The 13,593-nt window shown below is 38.9% G+C and overlaps 1 protein-coding gene and 1 pseudogene across 3 annotated transcripts in view; both read right to left on the reverse strand.

Moving 5' to 3' along the window:
* Nucleotides 1–13,593, reverse strand: part of Hpse2 (heparanase 2 (inactive)) — a 627,972-nt gene that overhangs the window by 226,492 nt on the left and 387,887 nt on the right. Inside the window, exon 4 of one of the 3 annotated variants that reach the window (XM_005352315.3) lies at nucleotides 9,662–9,835. The exons of the other annotated variants lie outside the window; for them this stretch is intronic. Within the exon in view, the coding sequence (XP_005352372.1) occupies nucleotides 9,662–9,835 (174 nt within the window). The remainder of the gene's footprint in view (nucleotides 1–9,661; nucleotides 9,836–13,593) is intronic. 3 annotated transcript variants of the gene reach the window in all.
* On the reverse strand, nucleotides 4,194–4,926 carry LOC113456512 (annotated as a pseudogene).

The following is a 13,593-nucleotide window of genomic DNA, read 5'->3' on the forward strand; positions in this document are numbered from 1 at the left end:
AAGCTAAATAAGAAGGTGAATCCAAAGACAAACATATAGGCATCCTCCTGAATATTAACCTTCATCAGGCGATGAAAGGAGACAGAGACAGAAAAAACACATTATTAAAACTGACTTAGCTTAGTCTAGTGGCTCATACATGTAATCCTAACATTTAGAAGGTTGAGCGGCAGGAGAATTAGGAGTCAAAGGCCAGCACGAGATACATACCAAGCCTGAGGCTAGCCTAAGTCAAAGAAAGACTCTGTTTCATAAAATAAACAATGCACCAGACTCAAAGAAAGTTGCAACACTAAAAAACATATGAAAAAGAAAAGACACATTGAACTAAAAAATCCCTTTTCTTTCAGAAGCCTAGACTCAGATAGATTAATTAAGCATTGGAAAAAATATCAGTTCTTCACAAGTCTTCCAGAAAATGGACGAAGGGAGCATGCTTCACAATTTCTTTCTATTACCAACGGTATACATAGCCATTAAGAGAAAACTACAGATGAATACTCCTCATAAACATAGACACAAAAAATCTCCACAAAATACATACAAATCAATTTCAACAGCATGCACAAAAATATCAAACTTTATGATCCAGTGGGACTAATACAAGGAATGCAAAGTTGATTTAATATCAATCCAAGGAATATAAACTATTGTTTTGATGGATTAAACAACCAGAGTTGAATCATCAATATGAGAAACACAAAAAATGCATTTGGCAAATAATAAATCCTCCCACCAAACTCTTATTAGAAGGAAAACTTCCTTAGCCTAATAGAGATTGTATGAGAAAAACCTATGGCTAACATGCTTACTGGTGAAATACTGACTTACTTTTCTACGGTGGCTAATGATGTTAAATATGCTTTCATGTGGTTATTGGCCATCTGTGTGTCTTCTTTCAAGATGTGTCCATGTTAATTCTGTTTAACAATATTCTATCAACTGCTTCTAGTATTTTGTTTAATACAAAGTGAAACCAACACAGAAAATTACACTCATTTTTCTAAAGTGTGCATTTTCATCATGGTTCATAATCTATTTTTCTTAGTGTATTTCAGTTTTGTATTTTGGAATAATTTTAATGGTACAGAGAGACCCGCATAGTTAGTGTTCCCCTACTTTAGGCACGTATACACCACACACAGGCATGTACACACACAAACACATACTCAATTTTTCATATTATAGATGTCTTGCCTTGGCTTGGTATATTGTTATAGCTGATAAACCAATATTGATACATTACCGAAGTCTATAATCTGAATTATGGCATACTCTTTGTATTATATAGTAGTGTGGACTTTGGAAGGCTCAAGAGATATTGCATCCATAGCTATAGTAACATATTGAGTTAATTTATTACCTTAAACATTCTGCCTGCTCCACAAGCACATTCCCTTTTTATTTCTTCGGAACTCCTGGAAATGCTTTCTCCACTTACTTTCTATATACAGTTTTGCTTTTTCTAGGATGCCATGTAATCAGACTCATGGCTTAAAGTCTTTTTAATAAGATTCAGAATTTGGTCTCATGTCTTGTAAATTGTCACCCACTGGTACATATTCAATATTATAAGCAAAAAAGCTGTATTGCCTTCAGTTGCTTGTGAACCTCAATTAGAGAAATCATTGACATGTCATTGAAGTCACATATCTGTAAATACAGTCACTATCAGTCTACAAGCTACTTAAGTTCTTTAAAATATTTTAAAATATCTATTAATTTATCCATAATTCTGTGCATTAATATATATTTTAATTAACATTTTATGTTGGCTTAACAACTTTCATAATTTGTAATTTAGCTTTTTCAAATTAAAAAAGCCCTCTTATTATAGTAGTAATTAGTAATAACTTTAAATTTATCCTATCTTTGGTTTTAGGTAATAAATTCTTGAAGGCTACATGTTCTTTATTCTGTATATTCCCTCTTAAAATACATGAATCCTTTACCAAGCTCTCAATAGTTCCAACATAGCTCAAGAGTTTAAATCCAAAGGTTTCTTCCTTTTTATTATTATTTGATTTTTTAAAAATACCAATACAAGTTCCCACTCCCTTCCTCCTCCTATTCCCTCCACATAACCTCCAACCCCACCCCATCCCATCCTCAGAGAGGGTAAGGCACATTGCTTTGTGGAAGGTCCAAGGCCCTCCCTACTATATCTAGGCTGAGTAAAGTATACATCCAAAGAGAATAGGATCCCAAAAAGCCAGTACATGCAGTAGGGATAAATCTTGGTGCCACTGCAAGTGGCCCCTTAGTCTGCCCCAGCCATGTAACTGTCAACCACATTTAGAGGGACTAGTTTGGTCCTATGCTTGTTCCTTCCCAGTCCGGCTGGGGTTGGTGAGCTCCCATTAGCTCAGGTGGGCTGTTTCAGTCAGTGTCCCCATCATGGTCTTGACCTCTTTGCTCATATTCTCACTCCTCCCTCTTTTCCACTGGACTTTGGGAGCTCAGTCCAGTGCTCCGATGTAGGTTTCTGCCTCTGTTTCCATCATTTGCTGGTGATATTTAAGATATTCATCAGTCTGACTACAGAGCAAGTCAAAATTGGGCCCCCTGTCCTCTATTGCTTAGGGTCTTAGCTGGGGTCATCCTTGTGGATTCTTGGGAATTTCTCTAGAGACAGGTTTTTGCTAACCCTATAATGGCTGCCTCAATAGAGATATCTCTTTCCTTGCTCTCATCTCTGTCCTTCCTCCATCTCGACTATTCCATTCCCTCAAGTTCTCCTCAACCCTCCTCTTCTCCCCTCCTCTGAAAACACTTAACTGTGATCCTCTATAAAATAAAAAAGGAAACATTTTCAGTATACAGTGGCACAGAGTAAGTACTGCCAATTCCAAGGGGAAGAATGAGAGTATATGGAGGGATGGAACCAAAGTAAACCTGAAATCCAGCAGGGCAAACTTTAAACTGTGAATGCAGGTCCAGCATCTGGGGCACATGGTCATGTGCTGTGAGCTTCAAAGGGCTTAGGCAATTGCAAACCTGCTATCTTGTGAATTTCAGACCACCCGTCTCTCTCCTGAACAGCTTCTTCCCTTGACTGTGTATTTCCTTGGCAAGTGTTCCATGTTCCAAGAGTCTCCAACTTCCTGTGGTCTCCAGCACACATCCAGCTTCACTCTCCTAGCCTCCTGCATTGTTATTCTGTTTACCCCTGTAAGGAAGGTTTCTATCCCCGCTGCACATTCGCCTGCTTTCCAGGCTTTCATTTGAAATCTGAGTAGAAGCAATCATGACCCCGTGTCTCTCATGTTCTGTTTGCCTAAAAACCAAGCAACAGATGGACAACACCAAGGTGTGCTACAGCCCAAGCAACTACTTGGCCTTTCTGGACCCTGGCTTCAGCAGAAGAGCACATGGGTTGTTGGATGTGTGGCAACACTTCTCCAGGAGGCTCTGGAGAATAACACTGCCCAAACTCTCTTCCTCAAGCAAAATATTTCAAATAAATTTACTCCTTTATACCCCTGGTTCTGCAATGGGTGGGGTCTGGCCATCTTCCAAGACACTCTCAAGGCATCTTTCTTTCTTGTTCTGGTGCAAAGCATATGTTATCATTTTAAAAATAAAAGCAATGTCTTCAACCGCCACACTCTCCTTAGTCCCAAATTTGAGCATGTGTCTTTTGCCCAAGCTGGAAGTTATTCAAAATCTTCAAATCTTTCTATTCATTTTTTTCGCCCAAAGTTTACGATAAACACAGACAAAGGCAATCATCAAAACTCTTCCTATAGACTGAATTCAGGACTGGATGCAATAAAATTTCTTTTGACAGATTAATTAGTCCATCACCTTTAATCTAAGCCTCCTACAAAGTGTCAGGGAATGGACAAAAATAGATAATTTCTTAGTCACAATGTAACATGAATGGCCTCCAATACACTTCTCTCTTTGTGCTTGTTATAAAAACACATGTTTTTTTTTGCTGGGCAACAGAGGCCATAGACAGCACTGTAGGAAATAGACAGAGACACACACAGAGAGTTCACCTAGCAGGCCAGGCAGCATTCTGGGGCCTGTAACACTTGATTGGTAGGTGAGAGCCACCTGGGAATCTGGTCCAAGGCTTGTGGGGCCCCAGACACCTCGGAAGTTCCTCTGTCCAGTCTGATTGAGGTCTCGGGTGGTGTGGGCAGCTTATGTCGTTCAGAGCCTTGCATAAGGTTGTGTGGTCAGAATTATAGTTTTACCTGCACCTGCTCCACCTGGGCCTGTGTTGGTGATAGGATTTTGCTACACATTATGAAGTCAATCTGGCCTCTGGGGTGGGTGGGGATGGTGAAGTGGGTATAGTTCACCACAGGGATCAAGGATTTGCAGAAGTGCCTATTTTCTTTGACGAGGTCCAGGTGCAGTCACTGGCACTTGCCCTGGCAGTAAATGATGCCATCTTCCCTGAGTGCTGTTTCCATGAGCTGGTAATTGGACACCTTGCAGGGACTCTCAGCAAAACCCATTGGGTCTGAGAAGTTGATAATGATGAGGCTGAAGGCATCCTGGTTCTGTTTCATGAACTCAGAGCCATTACTATCATGAAAGGTTAGCTGAAGCTGAAGTAGTCAATGACCATGACTACTCATGGTCACTTTAGAGTCTTTGATGGCATGCTCATCTATCTCATGCTAGACCAGGCTCACTAGAGGAGTGCTTCACCACTTCCAGCAGGATGCTCCCATCTCGAGCCCAGGGATCAGCACCTTCAGCAGTTTGGATGGCTATAGAGCAGCAGGTTAGCATTCATCTCCTGGGGTGAAAACCTGCCCCTGGCGGTGCACTGGATAACACCATCCAAACCCAGCACATTTTACTACAGAACATGAGGATGTCTGGGTACAGCGAACACTTGTGGTGCAGCAGCTGCTCCACCTGCAGTGACAGGGCCTAGCTAGACCATAGGCTGCAGGTCTCTTGGAATCAGACTTTGCAGATGGTGGCAGGCCTAGGCATGACTGGGCCTTCACTTGGGGTCTATCATAGGTGTCATGGGCCTGGGACTGCAGGTTATAGGGGTCACAGACAATGAGACCCTCCAATACAATTCTTGATGGATTTCTTATTTCCATGTGAGATGTCACAAGCATAGTCCTGACACAGTCATAGTTCTATGGGCTTTCTGGCCATCAGCGCTGTCACCATAATCACCTATCAGGCTCTAGTTATATCATTCTAAGGCTTCTCCAGTGTACATTTCCAATCCTCTCCCAAGCCAGTTACAAAACAGGTTCCTGAGACATATTTTTCAGCTAAGAGTTTTTATTGACAATCCTACTTCTTGGTGCCAATTTTGTGTACGTATGTGTGTGCATGCATGCATGTGTGCAAGTGTGTGTTTGTATATTGGAATTTCTATCACAATTTTAAGGGAAGAGGAGCTGATTTTGACTAAGGGATTCAGTACAGAACTGACCAACTGCCTTATTTTGGGCCTCAAGTGAGGCAGAATAACATGGCAGGAGTGTGTGGCAAAGTTTTTCACCTAGTGCTAGTTAGATGTGATAGGAGGAATGGGCAGATGGAAGGATGGGGGACGAGGATTGGCTGACAGAGAGAGAGAGAGAAAGAGAGAGAGAGAGAAAAAGAGAGAGAGAGAGAGAGAGAATGCTTTCACTAGTATACACCCTTCTCTTCTTTTATTCCATTATCAATCCCCACTCTATAGGTTGAGTGGGTTAGTGGGGACATTCAGGCAGGCCTTCCTCCACTTAGTTTCCACTTCTAGAAATGCAGACATTATTGGAGGCATCTAGGCACTCTTCCTCAATCAAGATTAACCAACATGAGGTTCAGGGACATCCTTTCATTTCTGCCTTATACTTAGCACAGTATTTTGCATACTATGTGCTCAATACATACATATATACACACATATAATGCGCATATATATGCATATATAGCATAAGAATGAATAGGTATCGTGTTTACGTGTGTGGGAATGTACATGGCAGGAAGAACAAGGAGAAGGTGGCATTGAGATGCAGACTGGAAGTAGAAAAGAGGAAAAGCAAGCACACAGAAACTAGCGTTTTCACTTTGCCTCTTCCTCCTCCTATTTTCCCGTAACTAGTCTTGCCTGAACATCAAAACTTTATACTCTGAAACACTTTTTCAAGCTATGATTTATACTCATAAATATCTGGTAATATGCTTCAAAATTGTGGTTCCTCTCATGTTTGGGTTTTACAAAGCTATCACATATACAGATATACATTGTAAAAGTGTATAAATATTATTTATTTATTTGTTACAATTATCTATTTATCATTACACTCCTGAATGAAAGTCAAATAAATGTCTAGGAAAGAATGAATAAAGCTGGGTAGCTAGTATGACAATAATAATCATCTTTAAAAGCTCTGTTTCCTAAAGCCAAAGTTTTTCTTTTGTCAAATGACTCAATAGACTTTAAGGAACCAAATTCTGTAGCTAAAATCATAAGTGCACAAATGACCATATAGGAACCTGGTGTGGGTATAAGGATTTGACACTTATTTAATAATTAACTGTAAAAGATTTTTTTAGTTTATGGAAATAAGCATTTATATAATGAATTTGCAACTCAATATGTAGAATTGTGGTCATTCAACTAAAAGTAGTGTATTATTTTATAGTAAATTTTATTGTTAAATATGGTTTTCTAAAAGAGAATACTACTTTGCTAGAGCAGAGCTGAACTGAAATTCTTCTAAATTTCCCAAGTTGCATCTCAGCTTTGGAATTCTCTACTATTCTTTACTCTTAGTTTACTGATGACTAATACAAATATAATATATTAAAATTACCACTCAGTCGGTATTAATCAATTACAAAGTTTACAATTTGTGGCTATTTAATATCACAAACACTTCATAAACACAATAAAATTGCTAAAAACTTTGTGTCAGAAAACCTTGCTTCTTAGACCTTTGAATCCTAAACATTCTTAATTGCTGCCTCTTGATGTTAGGGATGGCTTGCTTTGGTGACTGTAGTCCTTATTATTCTTCAACTTTGAAGAATAAATCGAAAAGTAGATTTAGGCACCTCAAATCCAGCCATCTAGAAGTTATTATTATCATACTATTCATCTAGATGTATTTATCTTTTTTTTGTTTTTGTTTTTTTTTTTTGTTTTTCGAGACAGGGTTTCTCTGCGGCTTTGGAGCCTGTCCTGGAACTAGCTCTGTAGACCAGGCTGGTCTCGAACTCACAGAGATCCACCTGCCTCTGCCTCCCGAGTGCTGGGATTAAAGACATGAGCCACCATCACCCAGCTAGATGTATTTATCTTTTGCTGAACATTTCCTGGCTTTCACTTGGGTTAAGCAAATGCCTTACTTGGTTTTTCACACACTGGGTTTGCTCAGGAGATGATGTAATAGTTAGGAGGAAAGGGCAGATGGAAGGATGGGGGACGAGGATTGGCTGAGATCCCTGTCATTCATTCTATCCAAAGATAAAATCATAGAAAAGAAAATTGACAGAAAACTGGAGAAACAAGTCTAGACAAGAATGGTGAACATGCAAACAATTTTGAAAGGAAAAGGACACATATACAATGCAGAAAACTAGGAACAGAATGTATTGGTATCGTGTAAGATCAGATTCTGATACAAGAAGTACCCAGTCACTGCAAAACAAATTAATCTGGAAACCCTAAAGGATAAACTGACATGGGTAGGTTAGGAGTGGAAATGAAACTATTGAAGACTTAAAATATTTTTAAAGGAGTATATGAAATTTCAAAGAATAACAAAAAGAGATCTTAACTGATGTGCAGTAGCACAGTTTGTTCTCTCTCATATTTACCTGAAATCTGAAAATTATCATGCCCTGTTTGGAAAGTTGTTTTTGTAAGTGAGAATGTCCTTGATATGGCTGAAAGTTGAAAAGAAGACACATAAAAGGAAGAAAAAAGAAAGGGCTATGCTAAAACTGTCCAGGGTAGAGAGTCAAAACTGACCCACCAAACACACAAGCCAACTCAAGCTTTCATTCTGCTTTGCTGACATTTTTAAATTCATGAATTTGGTCTGTGCTTCTACAGCCCCATCTACTTCACTGTTTTCACATCCATGTCATTGCCTTTCTACCTCCCTCCAAATTATTTACTTTTGTTAGGCCCTAAAGAGGCATTTAAAAGAATGATGGTGAGAATCATGTGTTTTGTGGCCAAGTAATAGCACTCTTTGATTGTACTTCATTCCTCCTTTGAACTGTGTAGGGCAGTTTGAAGGCAAGAATAAATCAGGGGGCAATTCTTAATAGATAACTATATAGAAAGATGCATATTGCTCTCTTCTCACTAGATCTTACTACCCAACTGCTCCAGTTACACCAGATGAAGATTTATTTTAGTTGAACAAACTCATGCTCCAAGAGCTCAAAAACTCTGAAAAAGTATTCCCATCAATCACTCATAAGTAAGGTTTGATTTTCTAGTTTATCTGTAGCTAGCTAAAAAAAATAAAAAATTTTAGTTATGCAACAAAATATATTAAAAACAAACAAACAAACAGAGCCAGACCTAAGGCAAACCTTTATCTTCTGCTTTAGTAAAGTCTTTATTACTTTATGCCACAATTCTTTTTAAATTTTCTCTATTCCAGGAATGGAAGAGAGAACAGAAGAGAGAAGATGAAAGTTGGATTCCATTTATGAATGCTATTAAAAATATGGAATTTCTTCCTATTTTTCTTCTCCCTTGCCTTCTTGTTAAGAAAACTTCAAGTTCTAGTGTGCAATAAATATGAGAAAGTGCACCTGTGCAATGCATGTGGTGCTCCAAGAATTTGTCTGGCAAAGAACCAGCAAGCTATTTTATAAGGATCATCTTTCAGGGCCATAGTCTCTAGACTATGCACTGCATAATACAGCTCAGATTGTATCTGGCTTAACATCAAGTTGTTAGTGACTGATCAACATACTATTCCTTCCTTCCTTCCTTCCTTCCTTCCTTCCTTCCTTCCTTCCTTCCTTCCTTCTTTCTCTTTTTCTTTTCTGTGTGTATGGGGGGGCCACAACATACAATATATGGAAGGAGGTATCTAGAAAGAACTATGTGGTATGAGTTAATTAAATCTACTGTCCTTAACTATTTTGGTCTTAGGCCATATTGACAATTATGCTGGTTAGTTTTTTGTCAACTCGACACAAGCAAGAGTAATTTGAGAGGAGAAAATTGAGAAAATTCCTTCAAAAGATCATGCTATAGTCAGGCCTGTAGGGCAATTATTAATAGTCATTGATGGGGGAGGGTCAAGCCCATGGTGGGTGGGGCTACCGCTGGGATGGTGGTCCTGGGATCTATAAGAAGTCAGACTGAGTGAACCATGAGGAGCAAGCAAGTAAGCAGCACCCTTCCATGGCCTCTCTATCAACTCTTACCTCCAGGTTCCTGCCCTGTTTGAGTTCCTATTTTGGCCTAACTATGTTGACTGTGACTTGGGATATGTAAATCAAATAAATCCCTTCTTCCCCAAGTTGCTTTGGTCATGGTGTTTTATCACAGTAAGAGAAACTCTAAGACAACAGTCAACTCAGGGTCCAAGTAGTCCAACTGTTTTCTAGGCCAAACCCCTAAAGGGAGCCATTGACTAAGATTATATTTTAAGTCAACTTATTTTCTTCTTTATTTTATCAATTCATAGGAAATGACGTCCTTACTTACCATTACCCAGTTCCCAAGAAATGTTGTACTTTTTGCTGGCACTGTACTTCAACAGGCTCAGGGCACTAGAACTGTTCCAGGAGTTATTGGGATTACGACGCAGTGCATTTAGAGCAAATATCAGGTGGAGTCCAGAGCAATCAGCAAAGTTATAAAGTTTGTCTAGAGACCTGGCTGGGAAGAAGCAGAGAAAGGCTTATAACTTTCAAATCTCAACAAAAGGAAAATATTAGCTTTTACAGAAAGCCTTTCCTGCTAGTAAGGAAATGCACAGACATGCTTCTAAAAGAGACTATTACCTTCAGACCTGGGATGCACTTTGAGGTGATTTTGGGGAAGCAGTATTCAGAATTTCAGACAGAGCTTGCAAATTGGCAACCAAGCCTAGCTCACAGTGCATCTGCTTGTTAATAAAAGGTGTAATTGCTGATGTTTAAGAGAGGAAGGAAGATTTCTCACAGTAGCTGGCTTCCTAGATTTTTTGGGGAAAATCAAAAGTTCTAGTACTCTTAAGTCTATATTCATGCTTTACTGACAGTAATCATGTTAAGGTACAAAGTTACAAAAGACTAACTAGAAAACAACTGAGTTGACCAAGAGTTCCAAGCATTTCACTCTGGTCCACATTTCTAGTATTTTTGAGATGGAAATCCTATAACCATTTTGCCTATATGTTTATTATCATAAACCCAGAACCAATACCTTGATACCAAATGTCTCATATCCACCCTATCCCTTGATTTTTTCTGCGGCAGTAACTCATTTTTGGTTCTCATTCCATTTGGATAGATTACTACAATGCCCATTTATTTCTAGATTCTTTCTATCCTGCCAATCATCTTTCCTTCATTGCTGTCATCAGTTTCTCTCACCCTAAAAGCTTCCATCATAGAACCTTCATCTGGTGATGGAAGGAGATAGAGACATAGACCCACATTGGAGCACCGGACTGAGCTTCCAAGGTCCAAATGAGGAGCAGAAGGAGGGAGAACATGAGCAAGGAAGTCAGGACCATGAGGGGTGCACCCACCCACTGAGACAATGGGGCTGATCTACTGGGAACTCACCAAGGCCAGCTGGACTGGGTCTAAAAAAGCAGGGGATAAAACCGGACTCTCTGAACATGGCGGACAATGAAGGCTGATGAGAAGCCAAGGACAATGGCACTGGGTTTTGATCCTACTGCATATACTGGCTTTGTGGGAGCCTAGGCTGTTTGGATGCTCACTTTCCTAGACCTGGATGGAGGGGGGAGGACCTTGGACTTCCCACAGGGCAGGGAACCCTGACTGCTCTTTGGGCTGAAGAGGGAGGGGGAGGGAAGTGGGGGAGGGGGAGAGAAATGGGAGGCAGAGGTGGAGAGGAGGCAGAAATTTTTAATAAAAAATAAAAAAAAAGCTTCCATCAGTTTTTAATACCAGAAAGAATACTGCAAGATTCTATCTTATAGATATGACAGGGAAGCTACCCACTAAATCTCAACAATATGGCTGCTTAAACAATAGCAGTTGACATGTCAATATGGAGGGAGAATGCTCATGGGGCCCTACCCCTACATGAAGAACTGCAGACTCTGAGGCATGACTGCTGAGAGGAAGAGAATTTGTCTTCCCCAGGAAGGAGCCTCTAAATGATTATCCGATCTCATATTGAGCTATAAAACACACACATAAGCAATATTAAATGGGCCCAGTAGGCTTAACTTATATATTTACTACCCATATATGTAATGAGTAGAAGTTTTAAAAAGAAGCCTTGAGCTTAAAAGAGAGTGTGGGATTGACAGAGGGTAGGGGTGGACTAGAGGGAAGAGATGGAGGGGGATGATATGGTTATATTTTAATCAAATCTAAAAAAAGAAACAGAAGTAGAAAAGAAGATTTGTCCAAAGGTTTTGATTTTAGTTTTAGAGAACAGGGGAAGTCATCAGCCTTGCACTTAGCACAGCCACATCTCAAAAGTTCTCATTCACTGGTAACTTGTGGTAGGACTTCCGGTCTTCTTAGGGCAAATATAAGAAAGACTGACAAGGAAATTTTTAAAAAGAAACAACTCAAGATTTTTTCAGTATCTATTCTGAGGAAGGTGAAATTATATAAAAGAAAAGGCTAAGAAACTAGCCAAATAAAACATATTTTAAAGGAAAACCATTATTACTTGAAAGACCATTGGCAATAATAATTAGATTGTACCTACAAATGAATAATTACACTACCATGCTTTGTTTTAGATAAAATAACTTTGTCTAGAGGTTCCTTACACCAGAGAATCATTATAGCTTCCCCCAAATAGTCTGAATATTAAAAGATCAGAAGAGGACCATTGTGAGGTCTTTTAATATATGTAGCACAAAACTTTAATTATGTTGACAGAAAAATGATTTTTTCCGAACTCTTTACACTTATGAGGACCACTTACAGCTTGTCAGCTATACAATGACAAATGCTTATATTTGTAGGATTTAGTTTTATTCATGAAACAAAAGTTTCTATAAAAAAAATCCTACTAGAATGTGTCAAAATTTAGTATAAATGACAGATAATAATTTTGGATAAACTGACTACCTTTACTTAGGCTTTTTTTGGAACCTATTATGCCTATATATATATATTAGATAAACACACATTAAACACAAAAGCACCCCAATCTGTAACTTCATGAGTTGATGGTTCACAGCAAGGAAAAATAACCTACAAAAAGATGTAGAACGTAGAATAAAATTTAGAGTTTGTAAATGAAGTAAAAGTTCAGAAGTAGAATGTTAAAAGGGTAAGAAAAACATCATTAAGGAGAATTTTAAATCTGGCTTCTTCCATGAAGTCCTTCAAGTCTAGCACTGTATCTCATTGCATCTTTCAAATAAGCTGATCATCTAGCATATATTAGTTTATGTCGTAAAGTGATCTTGAAAAGCTCTTACAATCCAAATATTTTATGTTACATAAAAATGTGTATTATGAAATGAAAGTATGAAAATGAAAAAGGCAAAAGAGATTAAACTAAATTGCTAATTTAAGAAATGCACTCTAAAGTGAACTAGAGAAATACATGTATTTGAGTGCAGAGAATTTAGGAGAAGCTTAACAAATACAACCTCCTTGCAATATTCTCCTTGCCTCCCGCCCCGGATCCATCCAAACAAATAGATACTTAAAATTGGCTTTCTAGTCTCTCTACCAGAGTGTACTAGTGCCTTGATGTGCTCTGCATGTAACCATAACAGAATTCTAAGAAACATCGTTTTACAGGTCAGCAAAAAGGCAGTGGAGTTACAGAAAGATCTATGCATCAGTCGGCTTGGGAAACTTCCAAGCAATGCTGAGAGTCAGTGCTCTGAAAGCTTTTGAGATTTCTAAAGAAATAAAGATCGAAAGATGAATGTTTTTGGAAACATGTCTACATACAATACATACAAGGTTCAAAAGGATAAAGAGCGGAGGATATGGGGGGAGAAGGAGAGCAAAATAAAACAAAACCCCAAGCAATAAAAAACCCAGAAGTCCAGTCTTTAAAATCCACAAAGAGAGTTGCCTAGCAGTGCTGTGCACTGCTCCCAACTGTTAATAACAAAGAGCAAACAAACAGACAAAGCAAAGGTGGAGGCAGGGAGAACCACTGAGCTCATTAGACTGAGGATGGAGGAGAGACTGGAGGGGAAGTGGAACACTCGGAATATATAGACAGAGAACAGACTCAACTTATTTGTTCGAGTTCTGTGACAATAAAAGGACTATCAGGTAAAAGAAAATGGAGAGAACCTAAAGTTGATTTTCTTAAATTCAAGGTATAAAACCTTTTTTTTGGTCAAAACACCATTTCTTCAGTGAAGCTAACCTTAGCCTTATCCTGGGTATAAATACCCAGGGCGCGCACGCGCGCGCGCACACACACACACACACACACACACACACACACACACACACACACACAGA

This window comes from Microtus ochrogaster, chromosome 8 (genome assembly GCF_000317375.1).
Source record: "Microtus ochrogaster isolate Prairie Vole_2 chromosome 8, MicOch1.0, whole genome shotgun sequence".
In the NCBI taxonomy this organism is placed as follows: domain Eukaryota; kingdom Metazoa; phylum Chordata; class Mammalia; order Rodentia; family Cricetidae; genus Microtus; species Microtus ochrogaster.